The 18,567-nt window shown below is 40.2% G+C and overlaps 1 protein-coding gene across 1 annotated transcript in view; it reads right to left on the bottom strand.

The window, feature by feature from the left end:
• Window positions 1-799: 799 nt before the first annotated feature.
• TDP1 (tyrosyl-DNA phosphodiesterase 1) overlaps window positions 800-18,567 on the bottom strand; it is a 46,382-nt gene continuing 28,614 nt past the window's right edge. Inside the window, exons 14-15 of the mRNA XM_010148045.1 lie at window positions 11,476-11,590; window positions 800-873 (exon numbers count right to left, since the gene is read on the bottom strand). Of these exons, the coding sequence (XP_010146347.1) occupies window positions 800-873; window positions 11,476-11,590 (189 nt within the window). The remainder of the gene's footprint in view (window positions 874-11,475; window positions 11,591-18,567) is intronic.

The following is an 18,567-nucleotide window of genomic DNA, read 5'->3' as shown; positions in this document are numbered from 1 at the left end:
GGGAATGACACTGCAAAACGAACGAGGCAGTGCTGGAACGGCCACCCAGCCAGATTATTTGGGATTCAGAGGGAATTATGATTGAAGTACCACACTACACTACGAGATTTCCAGGCAGCAGGACCATAAATCCCGTAGCACTGTTTCAGACTACTCTTCAGCACCTAAGCCCATCCACTTCAGTTTAGTGTTTTGGACAGTACTTGGATGTCTGTAAGGGGGTAAAAAAAAGGGGATTAGGAAGTAACTGACAAGAAGCCGAATACTCAAGAAGCCAAACCAGCAAATATTAGAGCTTGCATTAGAAGCGATAATTGCAAAGCCAAGGCCAATCCAATTTGAAATGAACACACTTGGGAGCAGATGGAACAAAGGATATATAAACAAGATTGACTTTATTTTTATTTAAATTTTAGATACAGTAACTTTTATTCCTGACACTGGGGCCAACTGACAGTCTCACAGAACAGTAAATTCTAAATTCATTACAGCAAAAAGTACAGAGAGAATCTCTGAGAACAGTCTACAATTGTTTTAATCTTGAAGAGCATATTAGGAACCACAGTAAAGAAAAAGCATATCAAAAGGTATTTAAAATGCAGTGTTACAAATTCATTTATAGTAATACAGTTGCAGATTCTCCAACAATTTCCCCATTATCAACATTTTAATGTTTCTTTCAACTACAAGTCAGTCATTATAGCAGACATCATAGCTTAAACCCCAGAAACAAGCAGCCTTGCAAGTACGTGGCAGGCTCAGCGTCAGTGAGCGAAACATCACAGCACACCGGAAACATTCACGATGGAACCCACATGTTTCCATGTGTATCAGGGGCGTTAGTGTAAGGAATATTCCAAATCCACGGCTGATCTGTAAACCAAAACAAAAACATGCTCATGACAAATTGTTATTAAATGTAAAAATCTGATCCTCTTCCTCCCCGTCCCTTTGCAAGAGGAAGGTTGAAATTCTCACTGGTTTTCACAAAACCCCACGTGCAATTTCAGTTTACTGGAATTTTTTATTCAGCTATTTTGTAAAACAGTAAGTAAATGTAGAGTTTTCAAAAGGCTTTGCAAAAGTTTCAAAAGGCAGCAAGTTTTGTGCTGCATCTCTCTCAATCCAATGGGATTATAAATGACTATTAGTATTTTTCACAGGGACTGAAGAGTTCCGCGTCAAAGAATGACCCTGCATGAACCCGGAAGCCTACAAATTCACACCTCACTGCTTCAAACGTTACATTTTTCGATGAGCAACAGGTTTGCAGCACACAGTTTCCTCCCTCCACTTCTCAAGAGAGAAGCTATTTGCACTCTTGGGAAGAGGCAGTGCAGCAGGAACCAGCTGCTGGCTCTGCAACCTGCTCTAGGCTCTTCCTCCTAATACATACCCCCGTGGCAGGAAAGCAGCTGGCCTATGAAGCCAAGCTGTTCTTCTCTCGGGCTACTCCTACTGAAATACAGAGAAGACTCCTTCAATCCTTTCCGTGCTTTTTCTCAAATAAGAATTTCATATAATATAGCCTGCTGCTTTTCTATCTGCAGAATAAACCCTGAAGGAAGACAGTGACATTAACCTAGAATCATAGAATCACAGAATGGTTTGGGTTGGAAGGGACCTTAAAGACCATCTAGTTCCAACCCCCCTGCCATGGGCAGGGACACCTTCCACTAGACCAGGTTGCTCAAAGCCTCATCCAGCCTGGCCTTGGACACTTCCAGGGATGGGGCATCCACAGCTTCTCTGGGCAACCTGTTCCAGTGCCTCACCACCCTCTCCCGGAAGCATTTCTTCCTGATATCTAATCTAAACCTCCCTGATTTCAATTTATTCCCATTACCCCTTGTCCTATCACTACAGGCTCTTGTAAAAAGTCCTCTCCCAGCACCCCTGTAGGCCCCCTTCAGATTAATGCACAGATTAAACTGAATTGCGCTGAGGGGGAGGGGATAGTTCGTGTACCAAAACCAAGCTACTCGCACAGATGATGCACGATGTATACTTGCTAAAGACGACCTGCTACATGCTTGTCAACTGAAAGTTTAGATATACTATTGGTTATGATTACTCTTGTCCAATCTTACGTTTGTGGGCTCCAATGTCAGTTGTTACAACAGATGAAGTGAGAATTGCTGTTGCAAGAAGAGAGTATGAAAGTGACGGCAACAGTAGTAATAAAGGGACGTGTAAGTTCCACAACAGCGCACTGTGACAAGGGCCAGTTAAACACGGGGCAGGGAGAGCATCCTACCAAGCACTCAGTACTACGTGCTGCTGGACTACGTTTAATTCTAGAAGCGCTGCCGTTCAGTACGTTGTGGTGAAACATCTCCCAGCTATGCAAATGTTTTACAAAGGTGTCTGTTTACAGCAGTAAGAGGGTAATAGGATAAAACCCCCCTTTAAATTACAACACAATTGAATCTGACTTGAAAAAAGGCTTCACGTTTAGAGTTTATGAAGACTGATAGGATGTTACAAGTCATGGGATCGTGATCACCCATGAGAGAACAGCCTGTGCCATAAATGCCGTATTTCACATGATGTTATTATGAGAGGACAATAAAAACCATCATCCTTGTCTTCCCCCAATTTAAAATCGTGCTACAGCTTCTAGGTGGAAGAAGAGCTGCCCAGCCTTTGGTTACAGTGGACATATGATTTCCAAGCACAAAAAAATGAAGGCATCGAAAAGCTGAAGAAACCATAGCTCTTAACTCACAGTTCACTGCCAAGAAAATGTCTCTACATTTCTGGTTTCGGCTGGGATGGAATTAATTCTCCTAGTAGCTGGTATAGTGCTGTGTTTTGGATTTGGGATGAGCAGTTGCATCACTCATTTTCCCTGGGCTTTGTTTCTCTCTTTTTGCTGTTTTCCTTTGCATTACTATTTATTATTATTATTTTAAGTAATTAATATGTTCTTAGTTCTCAACCCAAGGGCTTTCTTACTTTTGCCCTTCCAATTCTCTCCCCCATCCCACCGGGTACTTTAAAGGGGCTTATAAGAAAGATGGGGACAGACTTTTAGCAGGTCCTGTGGTGACAGGACAAGGGGGGATGATTTTAAACTAAAAGAGGGTACATTCAGACTGGATACAGGGAAGCAAGTGTTTACGATGAGGGTGGTGTGTGGCACTGGCACAGGTTGCTCAGAGATGTGGTAGGTGCCCCATCCCTGGAAACATCCAAGGCCAGGTTGGATGGGGCTCTGCACAACCTGATCTAGTTGAAGATGTCCCTGCTCACTGCAGGGGAGTGGACTAGGTGACCTTTAAAGGTCCCTTCCAACCCAAACTGTTCGGTGAAAGCAAATGGTGGAAGAAGCGTTGAGGAGGATTTCAAGCATACATTCCAATTTAGTCATTGACATCTCTCTCTGACTTCAGAATAAATCCAGTCCTAATCAAGCATTGGAATCTGTCACTTGAAGTACATCATGCAGCTTGGACCAGTCCATCTTTGCTACGGTCTGCAGTTACCCTGTTTGATTCAGCAAAACATGCAGGCAGAAACAACTACAGTCACCCCTTAAAGAACTCTGAGAGGCGTCAATACCTAATATAGTCATTGTTTGTTCTGGCTAGCCTAATAAAACTTTCTTAAGGTAGCTATTAACGTACTTGGAAATTAGGTCTATTAATGCGATGCTGTTGATTTTATAAAACTCCTGATATTATTTTAAGAAGCCATGTGTAAAACTATTGCTGAAACAAATTATCAGTTACTTTTAAAATTGCAGACCCAATTAAAAATTCTGTAACTTTTAATAGGAGCTATTGCAGCACGAGGAAGATAATGTCTGTGTACGAAATATTGTATGACTGTGGCTGCTTACTGCTGCACACTACAATGGCCAAACTTTTGAAATTTAAATCTGTTGATCTTCTTGAAAAAAAGAGGTTAACTGTTCCTTATTTCCCTTCTATCTGAAATAATCTATTCATAGCCCCACTAGATAAATTTTTTAAGTGTGTTCAATGTACCTTCAACACCTTTCAAATCCAGTCCTTCGTTTCTCATACCCTAATTTTGTCTCAGCTGCACCTTACTGGAATTCAGTGTTACTCAGTGACCCAGCACTACTGCTTCTTTCTTGCCCTTGTGCACATGCAGCAGAACTCCAGCACTACAGTTGGCACGCAGCACCGTGAACAGGGCCGTTCCTACCCCACTGCTACTGTAAGATTATCTGAAATCTCAGACAGAGTGCTGTTTCAGTTATACTCAGGATGACTTCTGAAAATTCTCTCACAGCTGAATGCATTTTGTTTCAAGACAGAGAGTTCCTGTAGAACAAAACAAGTTTTTTCAAGTACACCTGATTCATCACTCAAAGAATCCCTCATGTTTTGAGATCGTGCCACACACTGTGAAATCATGAGCGGACAGTGGTTAAAACAAGGTTGTTTTGCAAATGTTAACAATAGTATTTTATAGATGCAGTGTACTGCTTAGGTCAAAACATGCTGGCAAGCCATCTTAAAACTTCATGTTCTTTTAAGTATGACAGATGGCAGTACGGTATGTACAGCCAAAACCAGAAAAGTCTGTGGATTACAGGAACAGGCAATTGAACAGTAAAGTATAAAATACCATTAAAGCATCTTTGTGATCCTCTTCCTACAGTTTCAAATATAAGTGTCTTTTGCACTGAGAGCGGAGATGTGGATAAGAGCTATTCCTGGTTGGTTTCTAATCACAGAGGATGGATTATTACATCATCTTTCACAATACTCCACGAGTGTTCCAATTGAAAAACAGCGCTTTCAAGTAGTAAGTGTTGACATACACAGAAACGCTACTCACAAATCAACAGAGTTCTTCGAGCCACTCTACACACACACTCTAACATGGTAAGCTTACTCCCTGCTGCGTGAGGCTGGAAAGCTCTCCTCTGCAGCATTTGCAGAAGGTGCACACTATACTTCAGTCTCCTTCCTCCCCTCTCTTTGGGCGAGTATGGCATTGAAAAAGGAACTCTTCTTGTTCCTCTCAATGCAAAAACCAGACCTGAAAAACCTCAAGAAGGGGGAAAGGCAGGTAGGGTATAGATGTGGGATCTATAACAACATTCACAAACAAGGTAGTGATTCCTGATGGCCAGGATTATGACTGCTCGCTAAAGAGAAGAAAACAAACCAAAACCCATAACTGCAGTTTAAAAGCAGGATTTGATTTGTTTCTCAGTGTGTTGGTGTGATGAGGCAAAAAGAAGAAGTCCTTTGCACTTTTCTGAGGCCTTTCCCAAGCTGTTGTAAAAACCTCTTGATGTACTTACATATTGAAGTTTCAAGTTCCTCTCATACAGCAGATGATTTCCCCAGGCAGTAAACCATGTAATAACCAAATCACAAATTAAGTGATATTCCTTGACTACAGCAAGCAGCTTGTCCCTTTTCCCATGCAAAGGTACAAAAACACCTGGGACTGTATCCCTTTGTGTAAAGAAGTCTGTTGTAAGAAACTTCTCGATAGGATGACACCAAAGGGATAGGGGAATCAGTCCTCCAGCACTCCAAACGAAATGCTGTGCTTTCATGAGGAGACCCAGCCAGCTTGGATTGGTAATAGGGATAATAGCAATATCGCAACTGCAACATGACAGTGGAGCTCCCTAAGAAGATAATTTTGTACAACAAAGCAGTAGTACTTACCTGGAAGAGTCCAGAGGGAAATAAAAATCTGACTGTTATCAAAGGCACAAAGGAATTTTATTTATAGATACCTTGGTAAGTAAGATTGGCCGTTGTGTGCATGCTTCCCAAATACCAGACTGGATCCTCTTCTGTTTTCCTTCCAAGGAACTCTCAAATTATACTGCTAGTCTACAGGTTTCTTTTATCTTAGTATCTTAACGCATTCAGCTGTGTCATAGCCTGCTTTTTTATGACAGCCTGAATCTGTTGTTTAACAACAGAGGAGTTCAGGAGATTGTTGTATCTACATTGTTCATCTGTCAAGATAGTATTAGCAGCTACCAGACATTTTTATTTTTTAAAACTCTTAAAAAGTGTTTTGCCCTGAAGATGGACCTGCTGCCCACAAAGGGCCTTCTGCTGTTCAGCTGACTACTGGAGGTGAACGGCTGCAATTGCTCAAACCAGCAATTTGCAAAGAGTTAATTACATACATATTGCACACAACAAATGTTATCAGCTAAAAATTAATGAGACCCTTTGTCACCTCACAGTAGGAATGGTCTTACTCTTTGTTTTAAAACTGCCAGATGTAAAACGTGCATGTTACTCCCTGCAGCAAGAGAAAGATACAAGCTATGTGTAACACACATAATAAAATGCTGGTAATTTAATGCAGATGTCAAGAAATAGTCTAAAGGAAAAATGCCCAAGTTCCCTGTGCAACCTTAACTCCGATCTGTTGGGATGATGTTGTTACATTTCCTCAGACTTCAACTACAAAACCTGCACAAGATGGATCAAATCACATATAAGTTCATCAGCTAGACTGGGCATCATACATCTATCCTTAAAAATAATAACCAAAATAAAGTGCTTTTTTAGCTCCTTGGGTTGACCAACTACTGAAGGAAAATACCAACCATCTGGTGAATTTGCCATCTCATGATGCTGGTCTTAACTAATGATCTGAAGCATACTTTGGAGGATGCCTCTTAGCCAAACACATCCTTTGAGCTCGAAGAGGCTGGCTAATAAAATGTGGCAAATCAGATCAGATAATCCAGTGGCCCCTTCTGGTCTTCAAGTCTGCAACCCTACCAAAACGACACTTACTGGTGATCATACCAAACGGTGACTCTCTAACTCAAATTCCTTCTCATACAAAGGGTTAATTTCTTCATGGTCATTATAAAAGCTTGAAAAAAACTCACGTTTTGCCTTGTACCCAAATGTTACACTTGGACTCTGGGAGTCCATCTGAAGAAGCATCTGATATCAAGCTGTCTTAAGAGAGCTTCAATCTCTAAATTCAGGTTTACCAGTCAATAATGCTGTTTTTGATTCCACCTGGGAAGGAAATGGATGCCAACACAGACCGAGATTGGTTCCAACCCCCGCCACCCACCCTGGTATATGGACTACAATGATAATGTACACTTGCTGTTTGAAAACTTCTAAACCTACTCAGATTTACATTTACCATTGCTCTGAGTGTTTGGCAAGAGAAATATTTGCTACTCAGTGTATTAGTATCACCAGAAGTAGGACTAGCCTCTAGTTGTAATTTTTTTCAGAAGAAAGGGTTTTCTCTCAGGATTTGTATCATGCTAAGCATACTGAGAGGACTTGAAGTTCTCAAAAAATTCATATAGGTTGCTGCCAGTCAAGTTCTTTCAAACTGTAGAAAGTATACAAGTTCCATGTAGCTTTGCAATTTTAGTTAGAAATAAAAAGGTCATTGAGAAATGTGACTTCCCCAGAAGCCTTCCTTCTTAATTATAAACGCTTAAAAAATATTTTTATTTACTTGTCAAAGTGGGGAATTCTAGAACTTTTGACAAAAAACAAAGATGGGAGAAAGGTAGAGACCACGTACAGTGACATTTTCCCAGAACTTATCTGACTTCCTGAGAATACAGGAGTCCCTGTAAGGGAGCTCAGAGTAATAAAGGATTCCCCTAGCTCAGCTGGACAAAACATTATCTCTTCTTTAAGGCACTTGTCACTAGCACAAGGCTGGGCAAATGAAAATTATCCCACTCTTTAAATAATAGGATAAACACAGTATCTAAACCTACCAGAGCTGGAGACAAATATGCCATGAAGTTTTTCTTGTGTGCGTAATAAGGGAGATGGAGTGTTATTGGTTTCCTGAAATCACTACAAATATTTACCAAATGTAATTTCACCATACTCCTAATTCCCACCCCTTGAAAACTGGACAAAATAGCAAGCACTGAATACCTGAAGTTAAAAGGAACAGGTCACTTTGCTCTTCCGTGTAAGTGCAGCAATGGAATACTGAACAGTGAGCTGGGCCTTTCACAGGGCAGTGAACTGGTCATGTGAGACATGTTACAGATCCATTTGTGCATCCTTAAGAAAATGAAATCACAGCTGCCAGAGGTTGCAAACTTCAGCTAGAGAACTAATTAATTGCTAAAGTGGCCTGTTCATTTCTCCGTAATGCTTCAACTTGCTCTAAAGCAAATTTCCATCTCATTTGCCCACCATTCTTCCAGCCTCTCGTGGTAAGAAATTTGACAGCTTTAGCCCCCAGTTACAAAGGGTAAAATAGATTTTCCCACTGGAAAATAATGAAATACATTTTAATACATCTTTACAAATTGACAGAATGGTTCAGGAAAGAAATCCTCACCAAAGAGCAAAATAGCCAAGGATTAATGTAATTCATATAACTGGCACACATAGAGAGTAATACGTAGTTTCACTCTAGATTAATCTGAACTGAGCTGGAAACTGTCTTATTTTCTTGTATACACATATATTTTCTGTATACTACTAGTCAACGCAACAGTCAGTTTCTTTCCTTGATATAATACATTCACTGAAAAGAAAACTGAATGAGAAGTAACTTGTTTATCAGAAATCACTTATTCCCCTACTTTGTAGATTTTTCTTCCAGAGAGTTTAAGCAGTTCCAGAGTGTTCTGACATAAGAGCTCAGAAGCACCTTATATAACACTCCTGCCCTGTAACCAGTCACAATCCAAAGAACTACTCATAAGTACGGTTTTTTCACTAGTGCTGTTCATGAGATTAAGTAATCTGACAGAATAATAATGCAGAGAAATGTTTCAGAAATGTTTCATTTGCTGAGGTCTCCCTAAAAAAGCAGAAAATGGAGCCAATTAAGCAGAAACCTAATCACACTTAAATGTACCTAGAAAGTTCAGTGCAACTCACTAGGAAAAACAGCAGATGAAGTAGCCCAAAACCCTGAAGCTTATTATAACAACAAAATGGTTTAGAATACATGTAAACCATAGGTTCGTTGATTCATTGCGCTAATTAATCATCTAATTACTTTCTGACATTTTTTAGGTATAAAAGTAATTTTTTCAAGCATGACCTTGTCTTTATTTTTTTCTTAATCATCCTATGTCAATAAAATGAGCTACTTGACATGAAAATACTTCTTGTATGATTTCTGTCCCAGAAGAAACCTTACCAACTCCTCACTCCAACCTGAAGTGAGTACCCTGCCTCGAACTATGTGGTTTAGTCAACCAGTTAACCCAGTTAAATTTTGTTCTGCATTCCCTTCAGATCAAAGGGCTCTGGTTGGCACAAGCAGTTGGAATTTACCTGTCCGTGTATTGCAAAACGTAGCTCTGTGCGAGTTTGAAATACAATGCAACACTAAATGAAAGCAATGTGAAAATTTTAACTATGTGATGTGTCCCAGAAGTGATAATCATAACTACGCTACCAGGGACATCCTACAGCTCATCAACGCATCCTTCAGTGGTCTAAAGCTTAGCCTATCATTACATTCCAGTGAAGGATCATCTCTCTCTACGGGAGAGATGAACAGTGCAAACCCAAGAAGTTCCGTCTCATGATGATCTCAATTTATACTCTTCAGGAATATTTGGAAAAAGGAGGAAGAAAATCTTCATGATTGTTTCTTCAAGAGAACCTATTTTTCTGTTCTGCCTAAATTTGAGTTTTAGAATGAAGACGTCTGACTATCGAGGCAAACCAGGCAAACGTGGACATGTCTTCTGTATTTTTTTTTCCCTCCCTGTTACATGGGGTGAGGGAGAACTAGGACATGGACCAAATTATTTCATTATCGTTGAACTTAATGGACTTTAAAATATTGTGGATCAACCTCATGAATTATTATAGCTGCAACCAGACAGTTTATTTACATAATTTACTGATGAGTTTAGCATTGTATGTCCTAAGAACTACTTTATTGCGTTTCAAGATGCATTTACGTCACTCTAACAGTTTTCACACCAGAAGTCTGGTCCTACCTGATGAACACTAATTAATATGACTGTTGTGTTACAGTATGACACAGAATCTCTGCAATTAAACTATTTCCACAAACTAAGGAACTAATTTTCTTTCACATTATTACATCACAAAGTACTATAATTCTGTAATATTAAGTATGTCTGATCCAAGATTGAAATTTGCACAAGTACAGGTATTTTGGTATACCTATCCCCTACACAGTACATTACATGGCAAATATAAGGCCCTGCTCCTGACCATCTGTTCATATGCCACCCATTTCTCCCCCTCCTGCTGCTGATAGGACTTTTCTGATTACATGGAAGTGATATATACTTTGTTTTCCCATGATTAGAGAATCTGAGTTCATGGAAAATCCCTGGGAGGCTTTTCTACTTCAATTATAGGGATCACTCAATATGGTTTCTTTAAGGAAAGGATAATTACGTGCATTTCTGCTTCTCAAGGCTTTATTAAAATAAATCTATTTATATTGCTCTCCAGAGACTTTGGGAGTTGATAACTATTGTTGAGGACAGATTATTTTATGAGTCCAACCCATAGCATGGCAATTCTTTAAATACTTTTCCACAAGGAGGTTGAGGAACCAAAACAGAATATTCAGGAGAGAGATGTGAAAAGGCACAGCCAGCTGACTTTGCTTCCATTGCCAATGCCTAGACAATGTGAATTCTGACATCTGTTCCTATTATGGGAGAAAGCTGACACCCAAAAGCTGAACTACAGACAAACAAGTTCTCTATGGAAGTAAGTCTTCCATGCAAAAAGTGAAAAAAGTTCTTTGGAAAAAAGCCTTTACCTTTAGCTGAAATACACATAAAACTCACTGACACGGTGAGTTAAATGCAGGAATTAAAACAAGAACAGTATTAATTATACAATGACACTGTATCTACTGTATAAGACTCTGTTTAAAAGCTAAGAAGTAAATAGACTTGCAGTCTTTCTCGCCATATAATTAGTTCAAAGATCTACAGGAAGATCTGAGTTACTATAAACACACTTTCCTGAACACCCTGTCACTATTAATTTCAAGCTCTGCTGCAGACGATGTCATTTTCAGAACATGGCTTCTCAAAAACCGAAGTTAGTTACATCTTTTCACATTCGTTTTAAGAACTATATATAAATTCACTCTTCACAAATATTGCCGGTTGCGTATTAACATCATTATCCTCAAATGTATTTTTAGGTTTGAGCCATCATCACCACCCAGCAGCACTCACTTACCACTTTCCTGATTTGCATGTTCTAGAGAGTGTCTCGGAAGCTGAGAAGGTTGAGATTTTGTAAATCTTTCCAAGTGTTATGAAATATATCCCCCTCTGAGTGCTTCAACACAAATCTTCAGGAAAATGAAGACAAACTATGAAATATTTCTCAGAAAGACCTAAATAGTCTCAGAAAGACCTAAAGCAACTGCTCTGATTTGCAGCAACTCTTTGGTGTTTGCTCTACAGTATTTCTCTCACATTCCACTCCCAGAGGATTGTTGTTTTCCCTTCACACCTACTTTTCTTCTGAAGTCACACCTTACCTTTGCTTCCATACTGTTCCGGCGGCAGGTCATAAGGTACAGGAAAATACGTTGCTGAGTCATTACTTTCTGAAAGCATTTTCCCTCTCACACGAAAGTAACCCTTGTCCAACCCCTACGAAAGAAGGGAAACATACAGAAAGACTTACTAGTATGTGGGGAAAGGAGAAACCTAAGCCACAACAGTCTTTCTCAATAAGAGTTATTTTAAGAAACAAAATGTTTTGCCTCCATTACTGAAGTTAGATACTTTGTAAAGCACCTTCCCATCTTAAGGGCTCAGCTTCTCTTATTACTACTGTTTCAGGCTCTTTCTTTTACCCACACGTGGGTCCACATTGGGTACACTCTGCCTTCTCAGTCCCTTACACATACACCAATCTATTTCCACGCTCACTAGGTAAACACGCCTGCGGTCTTGCTTGGGTGAGCAAGTCTACCCGAAAGGAGTAAGGTCTTTAGCCTACGGTCAGCATACCTCAGTACGAGATGTTGCTTCTTTTCCATAAAAGTTTACGGACACTGGAACCAACCTTTAATTATTAAACAAAATATTAACATCTCGGGTGTTTAATATTTAAGTAAAAGGGAAAAGCTTTACAAATTTTCTCTTTGCTATTAAGTTTCACTTGACTATTGGTTAGATGTTCTGTGTGTTTCGTGAACTAAATTAAAATTCAGCTTGTGATACAGAAACTAATCTTCAAACCCATGCTTTTCAGATATCTTGGGTAACACCATCCACATACGCTGAAAAAAAATGTATCAAATATTTGAAAGTGCTTGCATAAAAGTTGGAAAGACTACAATGATATTAGAATGACAGTGGATTTCAAACAAGGTTATGCACTCCAACAAAAAAAAGCTGTAATACAATACAATACAGGGGCAGATAGATGTAAAGCAATTCAAGTTAACTTCAGAGAAATTGGATCCCATTCATCAGTTGTAATGAGTTATACAAAAGCAAATTTATAATACTGAAATTTCCAATAGCCTATTATCAATCAAGTACAATTTGATTAGAACAGACTGAAAGTTTGAAGGCTATCAAGCTTTTCTTATCTAAGGCATCATTGAACAACCACATTTTTCTTTCCAAAATGATATAATTGCAGATAGTTTGGGTTGGAAGGTCACACCTTCCACTAGACCAGGTTGCTCAAAGCCTCATCCAGCCTGGCCTTGAACATTTCCAGGGATGGGGCATCCACAGCTTCTCTGGGCAACCTGTGCCAGTGCCTCACCCTAAAAAATTTCTTTCCAATATTTAGTCTGAATCTACCTTCTTGTAGTTTAAAACCATTACCCCTTCTCCTATCAATACAGGCCCTGCCAAAAATTTTGTCCTCATCTTTCTTATAAGCCCTCTTCAGGTACTGGAAGGTGCTATAAGGTCTCCCCAGAGCCTTCTCTTCTCCAGGCTGAACAAGCCCAATTCTCTCACCCTGTCCTCATAGAGGTGTTTCGTCCCTCTGATCATTTTTATGGCCCTCCTCTGGACTCGCTCCAAGTGGTCAATATCCTTCTGATGTTGAGGGCTCCACAGCTGGATGCAGCACTCCAGGTGGGGTCTCACCAGAGCAGAGTACAGGGGCAGAATCCCCTCCCTCGACCTGCTGGCCACACTTCTCTGGATCCAGCCCAGGATATGGTTGGCCTTCTGGGCTGCCAGCGCACACTGCCGGCTCATGTGCAAATATTAACTTTATGGAAGCTGTAGGATCCATCAGTTCAAGTTTTACTGGATTACTCTTTTGTGACAGTACAAGCAAGCTGCTTAATTACCACTAAATAATCCCACTTCACTGAAATATACATGCTGTCTGAAGTGACAGTCCCATCTATATACAGTACTTTTACAATACTGTTAAGTTCTTTACTGGTTTTACTTTATCAGATGTTACAATACTAAGCTGGAGGAAGCAACATTCATAAGACCACTCAAAACATGGGATACTAAGCAGCCTTACCTTCTTAGATATTCAAGAAACATAAGAACAGAGAAAAGGGAGAGGTGCCAAAGGCTGTATTACAGCAGTTCTAGCTGTCAGTTCAAGGACCTCCTTTAGAATAGAGATGCTTCTTTTGTCCCTGTGCCCTGTTAATACTTCAGTGTGTTTCTTTTCAGGCATTTTGCTTCCTTCTCTTGTTCTACACCTTTGCTTTTCTTGTTCCTCTTCAGCAGTCACCAGTTACAGTTTCCTCTCCCCCAAGAGTCTTATTTCTTCACTGATGCTGCCCTCCAACCCTGCTGGACTCCATCAGTTTTATTTATCTGTCAGGATTTAACCCATAGAGATCTTCCCTTCAGGAAGTACTAATCTAAGAAAAGATATTTAGTTTTCCTCTAATCATCCTGCAGTAAGAATCTAGGTTATGGAATACATTGTTTAACAAGGTGCTCTGAGGAGATTCACGTGCTTTTAAAAATAACTCTCGTGTGTCTATCTTCACACTGAAGTTCACATAGAAATTGAAATAAGTCACACATTTTGTCTGTTTTGAGCATTTCCCGGATGTTGACAGCTCTCATTGCTGTTTTCAAAATACAAACCAGCAGGACCTTGCCTAAAAAAAAAAAAAAAAAAAATATTCTGCCTGCCTTGTAAGTTTTCCTCAGCCATAATCTATTAATTTCAGAATTTCTCCCTCCGCAGCTATATTTTGGTCTTTGCTGCTCACAGCAACACATTCTGAAATCTTAAAAGATACATTTCTAGTTAGGAAAGCATTTTCTTCTTGTTCTTATGAAACGTCAGATGCTGTTGTGGGTTCTATTAGCACCTTAGTATCACACATTGTAAAAGCTGGCATTGGGAGGAAGAATGGAAAAAGGAAGTAGAACAGCTTTTAAAATTCTGCTTTCTAGCCTTTTTTACCCCAAACACAAGGCAGACTGCAGACTATAAAAAAAGCATTATAAGACAGAGGTAAGAATTGCTGTCCCTACTTGAATGGGAATATCACTATAGTATTTTGATACTACTGAAGTAACTCCTACTGGGGGCAGCCTATTCTTCCAGTGGATAATTATTGGACTGTCGTTTCCCATGCCAGCAAACAGGAAAGCCCAGCCTTTGGTGTAACTATTTAAAAACTCACTAGTTCAGGCAGCAAAGAATTAAGGATGCAGACAAACCTTACAGCGATCATGCTCCTCTGGCTGGGAGAATACACAATGAAATCCTCCTCAAGACTGAGGCACATTTATTCGAAACAGAGCTTTACAACTCTATCAGAACATTCTTTTGTAGTAAGCCCACAGTGACAAATTCAGATATTTAAACCCAATGTTCCTTGGCTTGGAAACGTGTCTCTGGGTGTCTTTACCACTGGAGCTTGAAAACCTTGTAGTTCTGTGAACATGAAAAACATCCTGAAGTCCGCCTCTAAAATCTTGGTTTACCTACACTGTATTTATTTCCCCAGCCCTGCTCTATTTCACATGGGATGGAAGACTTCACCTGAAACTAGAGGAATCAAAGGTGACAGTGGTACTACATTATTTTGGAAGTTAATGTTGCTGCCAAAGAGCTCAGCCTACTTCATTTTGGTTCTGTCAGAGCTGAACAATGACTGAAGGTACTTGGTTCAGTTGTTTGAGCTCAGCAAAGTTTAAGCAGTTCAGCTGTGATGATCACACACATAGTAGCTAGCTGCTCTCTAAGCCAGATTCAGCTCATACACTCCACAGGCAACTGTAAGAGAGGATTTTACCCATTGCCAGTGAGCATTCACCATCAAATACAGCATTTCAGAATCTGAAATAGTTGTTAGTTGTCTGTCACTGATTGAGATAAAATTGTAGCCTCTGCTAGCACCAGGTAGGCAACCAGGCAGGTTCTCAATCTAATAGCAACTACCATATTACCATGGGTTTATACTTCCAAAAGCTGACTGGATAGTACCATATACTTCAACAGCAGTTTTAGAAGATCTAAGTATTCCACAAATTTTGATGTGATTTTACAGGTCAAGCTCAGTTTATCTTACAACCTTAACAGACACAGAACCTGTGGGGAGGAATTTATTTAAAAAGCTTTCCATTAGACACTTGCAGTAATTATTTTGTTTGAAAAATCCTGGAACACGCTTCCCAGAATCTGTACTGTTAGGTGACGGGGTTTCTTGCAACATGTTTTACGTTTTAGAGATGTAATTTATTTCAGCCTCTGGAAAGGAATCCCCAGCAGCTGAAAGAGCAAGCTGAACATGAGTGAGAATGATGATGTAGGAGGTGAGAAATAGAAGAGGAGATAGAAAGGGAAATGCAGTTCAAACACAGCACACGATCTTTTTATAAACATTATTTTTTAAATCAAGAGAAGCTTGTGATCTAATGTCAGCATCAGCTGATTTTTCCCTAAACACTAAAGCTGTAAATGATGACAGCTGCTGCTATGTTGAGAACAACCATTCAACATATTTCTGAGAGTCTGCATTTGCACACCAGGCCAAGACCCAGCCTCAAACCCTGAGTGCTGGAAGCATTTTAAAAACCAGACAAAAACTGGCAGTCAACAGATGGCAAGTGTGGAACAATCCACTTTCAAATTTGTATTCAGCAGAAGACAGAAAGCACAAACCACAGTGCTAGTGGAGTTTCTAAGATTAGGAATATAAAGTCTGTGCCATACTTAACTTCTACCAGAATAATCATCATTAACTGTGTGATCAAACTGCATGAAACAACCTGAAGAAACACAACCATCAGAAGCTGGCAGTATTACACCAGCATTCCAATAGCTAAAGCGTATGAACGGAGTCTCTCGAGGCCTTGGAACGGTCAGTCATGTTTCAAAGCACTTAATCTAGGTTGCATTCTGTGTACTGTTAATTGCAAACAAACTTTAAAAAAAAGAGTTTCTAAAAATGTTAGTCTATTCCTCGTTTTCCGTTACCTTCACCGAAGACCACTCTGCCACACAGTATGTTAAAACCACACCGAACCAACAGAAGTCTTGACAACCAGACTTAATTACCAATGAAGCACTTTTTATGCAGTTAACTGCAAGGCATGTACATCAGACAGGTAAGCACTGCAACTTGAATGCCAGATGACTGCACGTACACAAGGCAGGTATTAATATTTGTCTCTCTGACAACCTTCTCATTATCGGGTGCCTCTGCAGGCAGCGAAGAAGAGAGACAGCTGCAGTCCCTCTCCCCACTCTGCTCCCATAGGCACTGTATCATGTGACTACTGGCAGGTGACTTGGTTTTTTGTGGTTGCCAGTCTTCACAATTAAGTATCAATCTTTAGGAAACTGAGAGGAAAGTAAGTATTCTCTTCCAAAACATTAAATGTTACATATTCTTGCAAGTTTTAGATGAACTTCAATGAAGTTGTACTCTGAGAGGTCTGAAACTCAAACACAGGACTCTCTTGTGCACACGGGCAGATTCAGAACAGCCACCTGTACAGGAGCACATACTTCTGTGCTCTCTGTAATTCACCTAAAACAAATAAGAGTTGTGAGGGCTGTAGAGAAAGGACTGTACTTACACAAAGCATCTTTATATTGCATACACTTTAATTACACTATGCAACAAAATCAAACTAAATCATGAAGTGTGATACATTAGAGTTATGTTTCTCGTGTGTAGAAGATTCTGTCAATTCTGAATGGAAATCAATCAGAGGCTAACCTGTTACATATCACTCTACAAAATACAGCAGGCCAAGCAGATGCAGTGAGTGCAGAAAACCTTGAGAACACCATTATGTCACAGATTTATACCTGGACCTGTCTCTCCAGATTTATACCCGCACCTCATGTGCGCCTTTGTCCCTCCACTCACTCTCCTCCCAGCCCACCTGACACAGAAGAATGAATACAGAAAACCAGCAGTAATGATCACACAATCTCCATGCTGGGAGCAACTGAGTAGCTAAGGACTCTTCAGCCTAGAAAGGGATAAAGGTCTATGGGAAGAGTGGTACGCAAAAGGTGAGTGGGGATCACGTAGTTACGGCATCTTTCAATGCGAGAAGGGAAAACCAACAAATGCAACTGATTTTCAGAGCACTGTGCATCATGTGACATTGTTGTGTATGCCAGAAGCTTACAGGCATTCAAGAGAAGACAAAAGATGTTCACAGAAGAGGCTTTAGTCTCTAAGTCAAGAAATCTTCAGGGATAAACTACTACACACATGCCTGCCCATTATACTTGCCCATAAGCATCTGCTTCTGGCCACTGCGTTTTGAGATGTACCTTTGATATGACAAAGTAAAGCCTTCCACTCCTCCAACAGTGGCTACTACAGAGTAACGAAAAGGGGAAGATCTGGGGGCTTGGCCCTACCCTTTATGATTCACAAGACATTTTCCTCAGCCAAGTCTTGGCCGTTTACCCCTATTTTCATCCAAAACTTCACTGATCAGCCTTCTCCATAGGTAAGAGTTCCAAAACCAGGCCAAAAGAAGGTTACCTCAGTGTGATCCTACACTCACCTCCCTGCTCTCTGCACCCTTCCTACTTCTTCCTTGTGTTAGCACTCACCTGATCATGCTGAGCTGATTAATGGAACAACTGAAAACCTGTGCAATTTGGTTTTGGCCACACAGAACAGGTTTAAAGCACAAGGAATCCACTGAGCACCTGTGCCACTACAACTAAGGGACTGAAAGCAGTCTTGGGCAGGTTGCAATCACAGGATGGCCAAGTGATGATGTAGTTCCACACATGAAGCTAATCTATTGCTTTGACATGTTTGAAATAAGCCAGATTCCAACCTACCCTTTCAGGTAGGTTCTTCAGACTGATCTGCTGAGTCAGACAGGTACAGTGACCTACTTGTCACCCAAACATGATCTTGAGTTGCAGCAAAGCTTCACTATATGTTATTCTTCCCAGGCTGAGGGCCCAAGCCTGCAGCAGTTGTAGGTTTAAGGAAGAGAGGCCTTGAACATCAAACTTAAACTGCAACAATCCCAAGACTGTTGGCACCCTTTCTGCAAATCTGAACTCACCCTACAACTACTCAGCGAGAGGTCTTGGCCAGGTTTATATGAATTACTTTAGTTGTTTTGATCTGCTGTATGTACAGAAATCGGATTAATTTACTCTAATGAGTAATTAACTA

Source organism: Eurypyga helias, unplaced genomic scaffold, assembly GCF_000690775.1.
Source record: "Eurypyga helias isolate BGI_N326 unplaced genomic scaffold, ASM69077v1 scaffold4473, whole genome shotgun sequence".
In the NCBI taxonomy this organism is placed as follows: domain Eukaryota; kingdom Metazoa; phylum Chordata; class Aves; order Eurypygiformes; family Eurypygidae; genus Eurypyga; species Eurypyga helias.
This window is presented reverse-complemented; position numbering and strand designations above follow the sequence as displayed.